General features: G+C 34.4%; 1 protein-coding gene across 4 annotated transcripts in view; it reads right to left on the bottom strand.

The window, feature by feature from the left end:
- Window positions 1-18,355, bottom strand: part of LRP1B (LDL receptor related protein 1B) — a 1,969,831-nt gene that overhangs the window by 1,605,971 nt on the left and 345,505 nt on the right. For 3 of the 4 annotated variants that reach the window (XM_032356230.1, XM_032356231.1, XM_032356233.1), the window contains exon 2: window positions 167-289. The exons of the other annotated variant lie outside the window; for it this stretch is intronic. In XM_032356230.1, coding sequence (XP_032212121.1) covers window positions 167-289 — 123 coding nt within the window. The remainder of the gene's footprint in view (window positions 1-166; window positions 290-18,355) is intronic. 4 annotated transcript variants of the gene reach the window in all.

Below are 18,355 nucleotides of genomic sequence, written 5' to 3'. Positions count from 1 at the left end.
TCACACAGTCATTTTAAAGGAAACACAAACAAAAGGTTTCAAGTTTCTTAGGCTATTTGGAAAGAAAAAAAAAAAGCAACTAGAACAGCAGTCATCCATGAAAACAACTGACATTTACTTTCACATGTAAGGTAAATCTGAATGGCATGAGAACCTTTCTACTCACAGGTATCTAAAGACTCGTCTGAATCATCAGGGCAGTCAGGGTCCCCATCACACAGCCAGCTCTGGGAGACACAAGTCACATGATCGTGGCAAAGAAATTCACCAGGATCACACAATTGCTGATCTGAAAATGAAAATGTTTCGAAATAAAATATGAATGATCTGAACATGAACACAAGAGCAGTACAAAGATGAAATGTGGGAAAGCAATACATAAAAGGTCCATGGGTGTGATCCACATTTTCTGTTCAGCAGCAAAACTAAACCAATTATTTATCTCAATTTTAGCTACTCAGCTCAAGCACACACAATTTTGATAAAATTGACTATGTTGCAGTCTCACACAATCTGTTCTGAAAATAGTTAAGAATTCTTTTTGTGTTTATGACTAGAACTTTGGTCATATTGGATAAGGCATATGACAATCACAGCCAGTAGGTTTTACAGCTGTTGATCCAAAGCAGACATTCTTGACTACAGAAATTTTAGTTTCCTCCTCTAAGAGTAAGAAAAATCAGAAATAAAACTTGTAATATTGTACTTACTTTCCATGTCTGAGAATTCAATTCCTAATCATCCATCCTGATACTGGGGCTACAGGTCTCTATGTCAATTAGATACCCATTATCATAATTAATTCATTCTTTCTTTCTTTCTTTCTTTCTTTCTTTCTTTCTTTCTTTCTTTCTTTCTTTTTCTTTCTTTCTTTTCCTACAAGTTCCCAGATGATAGTTTCTGCTACTGGATAGCAAAAGTGATAGTAACTTCCAAAAAGTTTTGCTCTAACTTGCGTTTCTACAATTGGCCGTATCCAAAAATCACATTATTTTCCTTCAATGGCCTCAGAATATTTAGGATCTACAGTCTTTATTCAAGTCCTAGTAAACTCATCATATGTCTTTTTGTCTTGTTTTGTTTTATTTTGTTTTTTGCTTTGTTTTGTATTTGCAATACACTTATTTATACACTGTCAATCTGTTCAATAAAATATTTACTTTTTTAATATTTTAAATGTCTGAACTAGGAATTTTTTACAGTTGATGATCTCTGAATGTGAAGAAGTGCTAGCCATATCAAATCTTAGCCATTTGAAATCACTTACACTTTTGTTAGGTATACAAAGGAATGATTCAAGATAAAAAATCTATTAGTAAATAGGTCTTTAAATATGTAGCAAATAAAAATTCTAAGTGATATAAAAGCATGGAAAGCATGAGGCCATAACTTAATTGACTTTTTTTTCCCCAGTAATATACAGAATGATGGTGCATTTTCCACACATTGGGATAAAGTATGGAATATTTTTTTCTTTGTCTCCCTCAACCTCTTCTCTCCTGATCCAACATAATTTTCAATAATATATATTACAAACCCACACAAACATATACATATACACAATTTCTGGGTATATAACTATTTTTCCCACTTTCGAACTATAAATATTACCTGAAAGTTCTGATTATTTTATCTTATCCTGTTATATCTTTTCATAAATTCACCATCAATACCCTATTTATTACCACTATTATCATACTGTTTTTTTTCTGTTTGTTTGTTTGTTTGTTTTGTTTTGTTTTTGCATTAAGTTGATTGAACATACTCTATTTGGTTCTAGAATAGTAGCTACAAAAATGTAGAAGTCACCGTCTTTGTCTGCTTGGTTAATAGGACCAGGAGGAAACAAAGTACCTTTATGCAACAATTTGACAAATAAATGATACAGAAAATAATTGCTGAAAGAAGAGACCATAAGGGTGCCTAGATGGCTCAGTTGGTTAAGTGTCTGCCTTCAGCTCAGGTCATGATCTCAGAGTCCTGAGATCGAGCCTCACATCAGGCTCCCCGCTCCAAGGGGAACCTGTTTCTCCCCCTCTCTCGCCCTCTGCCTGCTGCTTCCCCTGCCGGTACACACTCTCTCTCTCTCTCTCTCTCTCTGTCAATAAAGAAATAAAATCATAAATAAATAAATAAATAAATAACCGCAGGGGTGCCTGGGTGGCTCAGGTTAAGTGTTTGCTTTAGGCTCTAGTCATGATCCCAGGGTCCTGGGATGGAGCCCTATGGCTGGCTCCCTCCTCAGGGGGAAGTCTGCTTCTCTATCTCCCCTTGTCCCCCTCCACTTGTGCTCTTGATAGCTGTCTTTCTCTCTTTCAAATAAATAAAATCTTTGAAGAGTGAATCTAAAAAAAAGAAGAGACCACAGATAGAGATGGAGACAAAAACAAAGAATAGATTGGAGATGTAAGCATTACTTTAAAAATGGGTAAGATTTAAATAAATGGAGAATAAATATAGGGCATTCCAGATGAGGACAGAGTGAAAACACAACTAAGGAACTAATTAATAAACTGCATTTGAAATAAACAAACAAAAATTTTCTAAAATTAAAATGACATTCAGGTTACAGAACCTTGATTTTTTTTTTTTTTTCACCAAACAGTTTGTGTGATATTTATAAGTATATTCCACTGCTAGAGGAGGAGGAGTTAAATTTTGTTTTAGACTGTCACATAACTCTTGTAGTTAATGTAGGGAAAGAGCATGAGATAAAATTCAAGTTGTTTTGCTTATAGACAAGGAGACCGTATAATTTATCATGAAACTAGGAGAGTTCTGAAGATGAAGGAAGGCTTATTAATAATTATAATGGGAAACAGGGATAAACCAAGTTTATTCCAGGAAAATTAGAATGGATGTTCATTGTACCTATAGCTATTCTGCATTTGATTTATGATCTTGAGAGGCTAGATTGTTTCCTTCCTTCTTACCAACCAAACTATAAAAAATTACTGTGAGGATACGTGGAAAGAGATGGTGCCTTGCTAAAAACCATTGTATAACACCTGACTCAGTAAATAATCAATAAGTACTTATTAAAAGTATAAAGAAATAAAAAGGACCATAAAGAACTGTTTATGGTGTTGGAAAATAGCATCTCAAAAACATAGGTCAGAGTCCGGAATGAAGGACTTTGATTACCATAGGAAACTTTCTGTAGATAATTTGAAGTCATAGGAAAGTACTTAGGAACGATTATTTATGATAAAATATTGTACAAAGTCAACTTCAGGAGACTATTGAAATTGTCTAGAGAAAAGCTCCTAATGATTGAACTGAAGTAATGGGGACCAAAATGGAGACACTGCTGCAAGTGAGGTAAGAGTTAAGAATTGGTGACCAGGGCGACTGGGTGCCTCAATGGGTTAAGCCTCTGCCTTTGGCTCAGGTCATGATCCCAGGATCCTTGTATCGAGCCCCACATCGGGCTCTCTGCTCAGCACAGAGTTTGCTTCCTCCTCTCTCTCTGCCTGCCACTCTGCCTACTTGTGATCTCTGTCAAATAAATAAATAAAATCTTAAAAAAAAAAAAATTGGTGACCAAATGGATGAAAGGCTCAAATATATCTCTAGCCTCAAAAATTGACTGGATGGCATCTCAAAACCAAGATAAAATATACAGATATTTGAAAAAATAAAAATAAAAGTAATGTTCTTGTAAGCCTGGTCATGGGGGCAGTGGATTAATACTGGTAGGTGTAATAGTTTATAGTAGGTTTTTTTTTTTTTTGGTCTCTAAATCACTTGACCATCACCACCCCCATCTTAATTTATTCATTCATTTACTTATTAAACAATCACTAATGAGTTTCTACTATGTTCTAGGTACTGGGAATACTTTTTTTTTTTTTTTAAATACAGAGATCTTTGGGGGGGCGCCTGGGTGTCTCAGTGGGTTAGAGCCTCTGTCTTTGGCTCAGGTCATGATCCCAGGGTCCTGGGATCAAGCCCCACGTCAGGCTCTCTGCTCAGTGGGGAGCCTGCTTTCCTCTCTCCCTCTGTCTGCCTTTCTGCCTACTTGTGATCTCTGTCTGTCAAATAAATAATCTTTAAAAATAAAAGAATTGGAGGCTGGAAAGATGGAGATACAATTTTAAATGAAGGTGGTCAGAGAATACATCACAGACAATGTTACAACTGAAATAAAAACCTCTGGAAGGAAAGGGTGGCATCCGTTTGAATAAAAGGTCATGTGGTAAAGGTCATACACCAAGGACCTGAGGCAAAAGGGTGTCCAGAAAATTTAAAGAAACACTAAGGAGATCAAAATGGCTGGGGAAAAAGAGATTAGAAAGAGCTAAGGTCAAGAAATGAGTAAATATAAGGTTGAAGGCAGCAGATGAAGGCTTGAGCTTTAGTAAGAGTCAAGATGGAAAACCGCTGAAAGGTTCAGAGTAAAGAGAAAATCTAACCTACTTAAAAAAAAAAAAAATTCCGACTACTATGTTGAGAATAAATTTCAGTGAAGTAAAGGTGGAAACGAGGAGCTCAATTAGAATATTATTACAATAATGTATAAGAGAAAGGATGATTAGTAGTTAAATATATTGGTGAAATGGAGTTTCAAGACAGTATTTGATGAGGAAACTGAAGTCAAATATCCTGTTTACCATCTCATTAAATGTTGGAATCTTAAATTCAGATCTTTGACCCTCAGTGTATGACTCTTCAACTGTTTTGGGAATATTATGAGGTGTTTGTGGAAGATCCAAGAATAAATATGCATCAGGCAATGATGCATTTAAATCTGAAATTCAGGAGAATAATCAAAGCTGGAAACATGGAACAGCCCTGGAGCTATAAGAGGATAGTGAAAAAAACTATAAGAATAGATGCAGGTGAAATTAAACTGAGGTAGGGGGAAGGAGCCGAGGGCAAAGAAATAAGAGTAAGTCCGGCAAGGGGATGGAGAGGGCAGAAAGTTTATCCAGAGATATAAAAGGAGAAGGGCAAAGGAAAAGGATCTTACCTAAAATCATGTGAAATCTTAAGAGCTGGAAAGAAGGGGGTCATTTTGACAATGCCCAAGTATGATGAGTTCTGAAAAGATGGAGTAGACTTGTAAGCTAAGGAAAAGGTGCCAGCAAAGGAAAAGGGAATGGAGCCCAAGGATATGAAAGTGGAGAGTTTCCCAAGGAGAATTCGCGGGGCTGGAATGAGAACCTAACACTAATAGGAGCACCTGCCCTGAGAAAGAAAGGATAGGGATACGGAAGGATAAATCGTTAGCTAGTAGGGAAGCTGGTATTCTTGCCTTATCATGATTTTTCAAATAACTAAAAAATAAGATTTTTTTTTTTGAAACTTGGAAAAAAGACACAATTGGAAAGAGTGGTGAAGGTTTAGGAAAACTTCTATAAGGAACCGGAAAAGGAATCCACTAGGAATCTGTGAAAACGTTTCTTAGTAACAGTGATGGGAATCCAGCTAAGACTGAAAAGTGTATATTTGATAGTTAAGTATTTTATTCATTTTGTTTTGTATTAATGTCCAAACATTCACCTACATTGAACCACAGATACAGAATAATCCCTTTGAGAAAACCTCAGAAGAATACCCTTTGGGAAAATATGCAAACCACCCTCAATACATATTTACATGTATAGACATGTATGAAAATCCACCATATATATATATATATATATATATATATGGATTTTAGGAGTAAGATTTTAAGAGTAAGATTTAGGAGTAAGATAGACTTAAGGGGATTTACCTAATGAGCCTATGTTATCAGCTTGCTAAGCAAGCTCCAACCTTTAAAGACAATTTGCACTGTTGTGATTTGGGGGACAGTTTTATATTATCTCTCTAGGAAACAGCAGTTAAGAATAGCTTGCTACTCTACTCACCTATTTATTTTTCAACCAGATATTCCACTTAATGTTGGGTTTTTAAAAGCATTGATTATACAATTCAAATGAATGAATTTTCAGTATTTCAAGGTGATTATTTTAAAAGATATCCAATGGATGGAGCTCCTTGAATCAGAAGCAAAATATGTTGTATGTGTATGTATTTTCCACTTATCCTATTTAATGCTTCTTGCCATACTTCTGAAATAGTCAAACTAATCTTATTTTAAATATCTTCCTATTGTATGAAAGTTAATGTTATACTCTGTAATTAAAACAAGAAGCTTATGAGAATATGCAAGCAGTTTCACTTACATCCCTCTGGAAAAAGATCAAAGCTAGTACAATGTCGATCTCTTCATAATAATAGACTCTTGCAATCAAAAGACATGAAAAGATTAGAATAACCATAGCCTAGAGAGTTTACTAAGTTTGGATTCACCCTGACTTAGTATGATAATCTTCCTACATTTATATGAAAACATATAATTGCTCATTTTAATAAAAAGTTATAGCAATATTTTTGTAACTTGGACATAGATGGTCTTAAATGAAAGATTTTAGATACATGAATTGCCGCAGACTATCTAATTTTATTTTCTCATTTTAAGGTCACAATGAACTGCTATTTTTTATCTTTTCAAAAAACAGGAAGAATTGAAGTCAAATACTACAATTCAATTACATGAATAACTACATAGATTCCAGCTCCTTGAGTATTTCACCATGATCCTTAGAAGTCAACAAAGTTCCCTTAGAAGTTAACTCACCATTTAAATTCTAATGAGAATGTTCATTTACAAAAAAAAGAAAGAAAGAAAGAAAAAGAATTGCCTATTACATGCATAACAGGACACTATGGGGAGATTAAAAGGAAGTATAAATGAGGAACTCTGGTAACTAATTACAAATTAAAGGTAAAGAAAGGGTAGTACCCATTTAACAGCTAAATTCCTGAGGAGTGAAATACTGATTCTAAGTTAAAGAATTTCTACAAACTCCTGCACAAGCTAAGTATTAGGAAAAGGCTGTAACTTAGGTTTTCAGAACTCAGTTAACATCACAAATACTTATTTAGTATATCCACATCTTACTGCTAACAAATATATGATGGTTAATAATATATCATTTATAAATGCTTGAAGAGAAATATAGCTATATTTCTTTCTTCTCATATAAGAGGCAATGATTTAATCATTGGGAGAACAGAATTCTTGTAGAAATCTACAGAAAGTATTACTAATTCAGCTTCAAATTCCCATTAGGCTCATGAAAAATTAAGGGAGCTGTGTTAGTTATCAAGTAGCAGGAAGTACCTTACATCATTTGACTTTATATTCCCAGACTCCAGAAAAATGTGCATATGCAGATGAAGAAAAAAATCCTCAGAATTCCATGTGAATTGTTTTTCATAATATGGTTAAAAGATTTCCTCTTTAATGCTTTCTTCTACTCTCCCTTCACAGCTCAACCCAAACTTTTAGTTCACTATACTGTTCTATCCACTTTCCCCAAATATAGAATTTTATGTGTCTTTACTGCTTTATTGCTTTGCTTCCCCTTACAAAAAGAATCTAGTCTTTCTCGAAAGTCTAAGGCCATTTTAACTCCTTTAATCAAAACTTCCTATCAAAATTTTTCTTCCTCCTTCACCAGTTCCAGAGCATTCCACACAGTGCTCACTTCAGCAGCACATATATTAAAAGTAGAACATTTTTAATACCAAAAGACCAAACAGCTCCTACTGTATTTTGCTCTGTGTATTGTAGTCACTGGTGATGACCTCCTGGAGGACAGAAGGTTCTGTCTTAGGACTTCATATTTGCCCTAACAAGGTGATTTCAATGGGAAAAAAATCAAATTTTCCAAAAATAATTATACATTATTTTTGGATGGGGAGGGAAGAAAAACCAAAGCAATACCAGTGTTTTATATTTTATCATCAGAAAGATAAATAGCTTTATTTAGTTAATCACCAAAAATAAAACTAAGTGTTCCCACGGTTAAAATAAAATAACCTGAATACTAAAGATTATACTATATAAAATTAAAGCATCCATGAAAACTAAAAATCAAACTTGAGAGAGATTAAATGTTATCCTCCAGAGTCTCTTGAAGACTATACTGAAAATTACACTTTTACAATAGCTGGTTATACAATGCTAACTTGGACAGATATGCTAATGATAGTTTCTTCTTTTTTTTTTTTTTAAGTTCGTTCCTTTAGAAATATCATCATTGTAAGTGCAAGATAAAATGTAACTCACCATTTCAAGTCTACATATAATAGAAATAGGAAAATATATTTGGATTATATTAAGAAGGTTGGTATGAGGAAAGGTAGGTCAAAAATTGGTCAAACCTGGAAGTTTCATTTTATCAAGGAATTAGTTCTCCCCACAAAATGTCCAGATGACTAAAAATAAACCATATTATACATTATAAGACTGTAATCCATATTATCATTTATCTTTCTTAAATCCAACCTTAAAAATCTGCCCAAGCTTGTAATAAAGGGCCAATCAGTAATGAAGAGTTTTAAAATCAAACACAGAGACTAGCCTTGAAAATTCACGGAACAAACTGCTTTAGTCATACAAGCAAAGCTTAATTTAGATTATCTGGCAAGACAAACGAGGCTAACTTGACCTTGGTCACTTCTTGCTTATGCCTCTCAAAATGTAAGTGAAACTTAAATTTTTCCCCAAAATTAATATGAGGCAACCACTAACCAGTTCTCTTCCATGTAAGAAAATACTAATATTGTAACCAATCACTGTGAGGAACAGTTACTGCTTCTACACTATACAAGCTGCTTTATAACAATATACTTCTAAGCCTCATTCCATGTATTGGTTTGAGTACTCTCCATTTGCAAACTATCTTTTAAACTATCTTTTATCTTTGTTCTTATAATTGTTTACATTGTCTTTGGTGTTGGACTTCAAAAGAAACCTGGTGTGGGAATCCTTATATCAGATAAGTCAAAGACTATTATAAGAGATGAGGAAGGACAATACATCCTACTTAAAGGATCTGTCCAACAAGAAGATCTAACAATTTTAAATATCTTTGCCCCTAACATGGGAGCAGCCAACTATATAAACCAATTAATAACAAAATCAAAGAAACATATTGACAATAATACAATAATAGTAGGGGACTTTAACACTCCCCTCACTGAAAAGGACAGATCATCCAAACAAAAGATCAACAAGGAAATAAAGGCCTTAAATGACACAATGGACCAGATGGACATCACAAATATATTCAGAAAATTCTATGTCAAAGGAACATAATACACATTCATCTCTAGTGCACGTAGAACATTCTCCAGAATAAATCATATCCTGGGTCACAAATCAGATCTCAACCAGTACCAGAAGACTGGGATCACTCCCTGCATATTTCAGACCACAATGCTCTGAAGCTAGAACTCAATCACAAGAAGAAAGATGGAAAGAACCCAAATACATGGAGACTAAACAGCATCCTACTAAAGAATGAATGTGTCAACCAGGAAATTAAAGAAGAATTGAAAAAAGTTCATGAAAACAAATGAAACTAAAGAAACAACTGTACAAAATATGTGGGACACAGCAAAGGCGGTCCTGAAAGAAAAGTATATAGGGATACAAGGCTTTCTCAAGAAATAGGAAAGGTCTCAAGTATACAACCTAACCCTACACCTAAAGGAGCTGTAGAAAGAACAGAAAAGAAAGCCTAAACCCAGCAGGAGAAGAGAATGAATAAAGATCAGAGCAGAAATCAATGAAATAGAAACCAAAAGAACAGTAGCACAAATCAACAAAACTAGGGGTTGGTTCTCTGAAGGAATTAAAAAGATTGATAAACCCCTGGCCAGACTTATCAAAAAGAAAAGAGACTGAACCCAAAAAAATAAAATCATTAATGAAAGAGGAGAGATCACAACCAACACCAAAGACAATGTAAACAATTATAGGAACACATTATGAGCAACAATATGCCAGCAAATTTGACAATCTGGAAGAAATGGATACATTCTTAGAGACATATAAACTACCAAAACTGAACCAGGAAGAAATAGAAAACCTGAACACACCCATAACCAGGAAGGGAATTGAAGAAATGTCCCAACAAGCAAGAGCCTAGGGCCAGATGGCTTCCCAGGAGAATTCTACCAAACATTTAAAGAAGAATTAATACACATTCTCCTGAAACTGTTCCAAAAAAAAAAAAAAAAAAAAAAAAGAAAGAAAAAAAGAAAGAAAGAAAGAAAGAAATGGAAGGAAAACTTCCAAACTCATTTTATGAGGCCAACATTATTTTGACACCCAAACCAGACAAAGATCCCACCAAAAAGGAGAATTACAGAAAAATATCCTTGATGAACACATGTGAAAATCCTCACCAAAATACTAGTCAATAATATCCAACAGTACATTAAAAGAATTATTTACCACGACCAAGTGAGATTTATTCCTTGGCTGCATGGTTGGTTCAACATCCACAAATCGGTCACCTGGCTGGCTCAGTGGGTTAAGCCTCTGCCTTCAGCTCAGGTCATGATCTCAGGGTCCTGGGATCAAGTCCCACATCAGTCTCTCTGCTCGGCAGGGAACCTGCTTCCTCCTCTCTCTCTCTGCCTGCCTCTCTGCCTACTTGTGGTCTCTCTCTGTCAAATGAATAAAAATATCTAAAAAAAAAAAAAATCCACAAACCAATCAATGTGATACAATACCTTAATAAAAGAAACAAGAGCCAAATGATAATCTCAATAGATTGTGAAAAAAACAACATTTGACAAAGAACAGCGTCATTTCTTGATCAAAACTCTTCAAATTGCAGGGATGGGGGTACATACCTCAATATCATCAAAGCCATTTATGAAAAACTCACAGAAAATATCATTCTCAATGGGGAAAAAGTGAGAGCTTTTCCCCTAAGGTCAGGAACACAGCAAGGATGTCCACTATCACCATTGCTATTCAACATAGTACTAGAAGTCCTAGCCTCAGCAATCAGACAGCAAAAAGAAATAAAAGGCATCTAAATCAGCAAAGATGAAGTCAAACTCTCACTCTTTGTAGATTATATGATACTTTATGTGGAAAACCCAAAAGACTCCACTCCAAAACTGTTAGAACTTGTAGAGGAATTCAGTAAAGTGTCAGGATATAGAATCAATGCACAGAAATCAGTTGCATTTCTATACACCAACAGAAAGACAGAAGAAAGAGAAATTAAGGAGTCGGTCCCATTTACATTTGCACCCAAAATCATAAGATACCTAGGAATAAACCTAACCAAAGAGGCAAAGAATTTATACTCAGAAGACTAGAAAGCTTTCTTTATAGAAATATATATAGAGAAATATAGAAATATATATTTATACATATTATATATAAATTATATAATTTATATATAATATGTATAAATATATAATATATAAATATATATAAATATAAATTATTTATTTATATATAAATATAAAATCTAGAAATTGAGGAAGACACAAAAAAATGGGAAAACTTTCCATGTTCCTAGACTGGAAGAATAAATAATGTGAAAATCTGTGCTACCTAGATCAATCTACACACTTAATGCAATCCCTATCAAAATACCATCAATTTGTTTTTTTAAAAGAAATGGAACAAATAATTCTGAAATTTATATGGAACCAGATAAGACCCCAAATAACTAGAGGGATGTTGAAAAAGAAAGCCAAAGTTGGTGGCGTCACAATTCCAGACTTCAATCTCTGTTATAAAACTGTCATCATTAAGACAGTATGGTTCCGGCACAAAAATGGACACCAAGATCAATGGAATGGAATAGAGAGTCCAGAAATAGACCCTGAACTCTATGGTCAACTAATGCTTCAATGAAGCAGGAAAGAATGTCCAATGGAAAAAAGACAGTCTCTTCAACAAATTGTGTTGGGGACATCGGACAGCCACATGCTGAAGAATGAAACTGGACCATTTCCTTATGCCACACACAAAAATAGACTCAAAATTGATGAAAGACCTCAATGTGAGACAGGAATCCATCAAAATTCTTAAGGAGAACACAAGGAGCAAACTCTTCCACCTCAGCCACAGTAACTTCTTCCTAGAAAAATTGCTAAAGGTAAGGGCAAAAATGCCTATTGGGACTTCATTGAGATCAAAAGCTTTTGCACAGCAAAGGAAACAGTCAGCAAAACCAAAAGACAATTGACAGAATGGGAGAAGATATTCGCAAATGACATATCAGATAAAGGGCTAGTAACCAAAATCTATAAACAACTTATCAAATTCCACACCCAAAGAACAAATAACCCAATCAAGAAACTGGCAGAGGACATGAACAGACATTTCTTCAAAGAAGACACTCAGATGGCCAACAGACATGAAAAAATGCTCAACATCACTCAGCATCGGGAAATACAAATCAAAATGGTAATGAGATAGCACCTTACACCAGTCAGAATGTCTAAAATTAACAAGTCAGGAAACAACAGATATCGGAGAGGATGGGAAGAAAGGGAACCTTCCTACACTGTTGGTGGGAATGCAAGCTGGTGCAGCCACTCTGGAAAACAGTATGGAGGTTCCTCAAAAAGTTGAAAATAGAACTACCCTATGACCAAGCAATTGTTGGGTATTTTCCCTAAAGTTACAATGTAGTGATTTGAATGGGTACATACACCCGAATGTTTATAGCAGCAATGTCCACAATAGCCAAACTATGGAAAGAACCTAAATGTCCATTAACAGATGAAGGGATAAAGAAGATGTGGATATATATACAATAGGATACTATGCAGCCATCAAAAGAAATGAAATCTTGCCATTTGCAATGATGTGGATGAAACTAAAGGGTATTATGCTGAGCAAAATAAGTCAATCAGAGAAAGACAATTATCATAAGATCTTCCTGATATGAAGAATTTGAGAGGCAGAGTGGGGGGTTTGGGGGGTAGGGAAGGAAAAAATGAAACAAGATGGGATCGGAAATGAGACAAGTCATAAGAGACTCTTAATCTCACAAAACAAATTGAGGGTTGCTGGAGGGAGGGGAGATGTGGAGAGGGTGGTTGGATTATGGATATTGGAGAGGGTATGTGCTATGGTGAGTGCTGTGAAGTGCATAAGCCTGACAATTCACAGACCTGTACCCCCAGGACAAATAATATATCATATGTTAATAAAAATAATTAATAAAAATAATTTAAAAAAACACATCAGCACAGGACTAAGGCCAGCAATAATAACTAGAAGCAAATGACTAGATTTTAAGAAGACTACTTTGTAAATGCTCAAAAAAATGACACCTCAGGAAAATATATGAATTTGGCAAGTGAGTGTATGTGTGTGTACACGTTTCTATTCTCATGAGATGAAAAGATGCAAAAATGTGATACATTTCTATGATGAGACAATTATAACTAATTGTATATTTTTATTTTTTCCATTGGCTACCAAATTTGCAATCACCCTATGCCTTATTAAACACCAAGTGGCTGTGGTGCTGCAAATGACCATTTGTACATACAAAACACCTAATATAAAACCAGGACAAAATTGAAATTTTAAAGAAGTACATTATCCCCAGGAGAAAGCTTTGCTCATTTTTCATTTCTATCATAAAGAACAAATGAAAAGTCTCTCTGTAAACATTTCAAATCCAATTTGACATTTAATTTTCATGGAGAAACTTGTTTTGTTTTGCTTGTTTGTTTTTTTGTTTTCTTCCTTGATCACTTAAACATTGTTAGCCTCCTTGTTGGTTGGTAGGTTGGTTTTTTTCTGTAGGCAGTGATATGGAAAATTGTAACATACTCAACATGGACCTGTTTAGAACTGTTTTTTTTTTTTTTTTTTTTTTTTTTTTTTTTTAACAATGAAAAACAAAAAGTACCAAAGTAAAAACTCTGTCTTTTATTTAGCAAGAGACAAAGGATGTATTTTTTAGTGGAAAAAAACTGATACATTCAATATGATTGACTCGAGTTTTTATTATCATTGGACTAAAGCTTTGTAGTTCTGTGTCCTTTTCTGAAATTTTGGTAGAAATGTTGCATTTCTTTTTTACCTGTCCTTTCTCAAAAGCCCTCTGAAATGAGTCTGCAGAATTATTTCATATACTACATTGTTAAGGAAGAGGAAAATTTTGACAGGTCCCCTTTGTAAATGTAAGAGAAAAAGCCTAAATTATTGACATTTCTTTGCAAGTTCTATTCTCCAAATCCTGTATGATCCTCTTCCAATCTCCCAGGGGGTACCAAAATTCACATCTTTTTTCTCATCTCTAGGCTTAGTGAGATTCGAAACAGATGGTTAGGCTTTGGCTCTTTAGGGGATGATGCAATATCTCCGCTCTGTTATCCTCTGTTTTAACCATTAAGAGCTCTTCAAAGACTAACATTTTACTTGTCTCAAGTTCCAATTTTGATTTTAAAAAGGTATTTCTCGATCATAATTTCTTGTTTCCTATTTTGAAAGACTTTAAAACTTACTCCTTTAATTAGTCCTCATTAATGGAGAACCAAATAGGCACTGATAACAGTGAAGACAAGAGCAGCATTTCTACCCATAAGTTGCTGAGGTATAGGCAAAAACAGAAATATTTACAATAATGGGAAGTAGGTGTTAATTAAAGTGTGTCTGGGTATCAAAGAAGCACAGCAAATGGAGGACCTTGTGCTACGGACAGCTGAGAGTGTGAGATAGCTAAGATGCAGAGCAGGCATGCAGAAAACACCTTCAGTTACCTACCCTACAGCTATTTTTGCCACTTTTGAAAAACCCCACATTTCACTGTAGAGGCAGGGAAGGCCATTGGCTTGTTTTCCCAGTAGTGGTTTGCAGCTGGGCATGCACATGTGTCCCAATGTTAATCAAAGACAACTGGGTAGCGAATCTGCTAAAACTGTTCCCGGGAAACAGTTTTTTTTCTATTAAAAAAAAAAGACTTGATAAGAGGAGCTCTACTGCATTGCTTTATGTTATGAGCATTTGAAATCTGGAGTGGCCTTAGCCATAATCAGAGACTGAGGATGAATAAGACTGAGGACAAACCCAAACCCAACACAGTGGGGATGGCAAGGTGGAAAATCAATGCGTATTAGGAGATTCTTTTGGGCTACCCTAAGGTGCTTCTGTATCCCATCCCATGAATCTCTATACCTTTTGTTATATTATGCAACAAATATCCTCATTACTTGGCTGTGGTACATTGAGTAATTTCACTATCAATCAGAAGAAACTGATATAGGTACAAGGGAAGCTTCCACCCAAAAGATATTTTTTAATAATTCTAATATAAAAAGGCAAGATTGCCAAACTGATGAGGTGGGGCGTTGCATTCCAAACAAAAGAGAGATGATCACAGGGAAAACATGGCATATTATTGGAACACCAAGTGACTCCTATGGCTGAAGTTTAGTTTTTGTATCAAAGAGAGGCTGGAAAATAGGTCGACTTTTCATACTATTCGGTTTGAATGGTCAATGTTTTAATACTTTTTCATGCAGTAAGGCTCACTTTTGTTATTTTAAGTCACTGCCATTTTAAAAGACTTTTGTGTGGGAGATAAAATAATACAACAAATAGTTATTATATTTATTTTAGCCACATGCTAAATTAAACAATTTGTGTATTTCACTTAAACCTCAAAAATCTGTTATTTGCATTTGATAAATCAGATATGTGACTATTTAGGAAGTTGAAAGACTTTCTTCATATCAAACTAGGAAGTGGCATGACAAGAACACGAACATTCATCTGACACAAAGCTGCTCTCATAACCATTAAAGGAGTTTTTCTCAATTTGGAGATTACTGGCATTTTGAGAGCAACAATTTTTGCTTTGGGAATAAAGTTAGCACCACTGATTTCTAGAGATTAAATGTCACCAATGCTTTCAGTCCCTGTAACACACCAAAACATCCCACACATATATGTGCAGGCACTACAGATGTTGGCATTAAAAGCCTACCTAGAAATCATATAAAGAGTTGGTATTCAACCTCTTTTAAACTATTAAGACTTTGCAAAAAACAATTACACTTCCAAAATAGGCGCCGATGCTTCCTTCTTTTCAAATCTTTCCCACATTCCGGTTGATACCTAAAATTCCATGTGTTTAAGTCGCACATCTATAAAGGCAGCAACTATGCCTAGAAGGAATGAAACTTTATCATTTATTTATAGTTTTGTGAGTAAAAAAATAAAAGGAAGGCATTATGGAGATGGAGGCAATCATGAAGATGTACCACAGATGAAAAGATTGAATATTAAGAACAAAGGAGGTTGGAAGCACCATGGGCCCTTTACGATATTGTCAAGGATTTACTTCTTTAGTATTCTCCAAAATCAAAGGCATAGAATAAATGATCTTTCCAGCTCCTACTATTCTATCTCCATGATCAAACAAATGCTTAAAATGTATGACAGTCCTCTAGGGGGAAAATTAAAAAATGGTGAAATAGTGGATTTCATAGAATGGTTACCCTTTTGTAGACATACATCTAAACCCCAAACTATCAAATGAGAAAAGCATCTTTATTAGTTATTGTGATAGAGGACAGAGGTCCCAGCTAGGCAGGCTTATGTTATTTGGATAATTGTGAAATATGAATAAAAGTTCAATGGGTTTCCTAAACATAACTATAAGTAACAGAGATAATTAAGTACTTCTCTGCAGAAGACACATGTCATGAGAATTTAAATTAATCCTTGTGAAAGTAATTATTACTCTATCAAAAGAAAAAGGTCTAATGTAACATTTTAATGTTAATAGGAAATTAGAAAAGGTAGCCATGGGGGCCTAAAGGAATATAAATCAAGTCTCATAATGTTTTCAGGAAGAGATATAAATGCACACATTTTCTCACATTATGCCAATGATTTTATGTTTTTTACCCACAATTAGGGAATTATTGAGAAACAGTATACATAACAAAATATATATTAAATCATGTTATGTGAATATGTATTAGACTGTTACTATTTTCTGTTCAAGTTTTGGTGATGTTATAATTGCATGTTTTATTTAATTAAAATATAAGAAATTGGAACATAATCAAAAGGGACAAGAATCAAACCTTCTGTTCACCACTCTTAGACAATAACTTCTACTACATTTTTAAATCTTCCTGTAGAGTTTTCTATCTAGAAAAAAATACAAACTAATTGTCAAATTTTTTAAAAACATTCACTATATTGTTCCATACATTGCTTTTTTGTTTTAATATAGAAAATATTTTGTGATAAACTTTCAAAATAGCAAATCTAATTCTACATGATTGATTTAATAGGTCATGGTAAACCATTTATTACATGAATTTTCCATACTTTTTGATGTTTTAAAAATCAGGAACTAACAAGTTCCAAAAACAGGTAATAGGTAAAATTAAAAGTTGCAATAAACAATTCTGCAGGTAATTTCTGGTTATTTGTCTTACTTAAAAGAAGAAGAAGGTGGAAGACGAGCAGGACAAAACTTAATGACTAAAAGTGAGATTTCACAAAAGAGTGATTTTTAGAATTTTTTATTTCATTTAGGCAAATTGCCCTCCAAATATAGTGCCAAAATTTACACCTCAACCTTACTTTTGTCCTACACCCTAACTTACACTTGTTATTGTTTTTTAGTGTCAGTACAAGAGATTGTATCATTGTAATATCTCTATTTCTTTTGACCTCAAATATTCTCTTCATATTTTTTGACCATGTTTTTAGAAGCTTGTTAATCTTTATTAGACCCAATGATGACAGACTTAGAAAAAGTCCATGAAGCCAGGACATCCTCGTGCCTGCCATATAAACAATCTTTTATTTTTCAGGAAAGTTGAGTTTTAAGTGGGTTGTGACCTCATTTTTGAGGTGTATTCTTAAGATGCAGTATCCTTCCCAGGAACACAGATCCAGGGCTTCCATGAGGGAGGATGAACTATCTATGCAGTCTTGTAGTTTAAAGTTCCTTTGTTGAATAATCACTTTGCTGAATAATACACTTTTATAAAAAACTTAATTAATTAATTAATTTTTAATTTTTAAAATTTTAAAAAAATTTTTATAAACATATAATATATTTTTATCCCCAGGGGTACAGGTCTGTGAATCACCAGGTTTACACACTTCACAGCACTCACCAAAGCACATACCCTCCCCAATGTCCACAACCCCACCACCTTCTCCCAACTCCCCTCCCCCCAGCAACACTCAGTTTCTTTTGTGAGATTAAGAGTCACTTATGGTTTGTCTCCCTCCCAATCCCATCTTGTTGCTAAATAATATTCTTAATTTGCCATTTTGATGTTTGTTTGGCCAGTTTTAAGGAAAAGGTGCATCACTTTACTTTCCAAGGGAAACATCAATAGGATTCTTCCAAAAGCTTTAAATATAAATTTTATAATGGAAAAATGCTCTGTTCTATAAAATAGTTTTTAAGTAGGTGGGGGAACTCAAAATACTTCCTCAGTTTTGGGGATGCTCAGTGCTAGTTCTGCTTGGCCAGTCCCCATC

This window comes from Mustela erminea, chromosome 8, assembly GCF_009829155.1.
Source record: "Mustela erminea isolate mMusErm1 chromosome 8, mMusErm1.Pri, whole genome shotgun sequence".
In the NCBI taxonomy this organism is placed as follows: Eukaryota; Metazoa; Chordata; class Mammalia; order Carnivora; family Mustelidae; genus Mustela; species Mustela erminea.
Note: the sequence above shows the minus strand (reverse complement) of the source record. Positions and strands in the feature narration are given on the sequence as shown.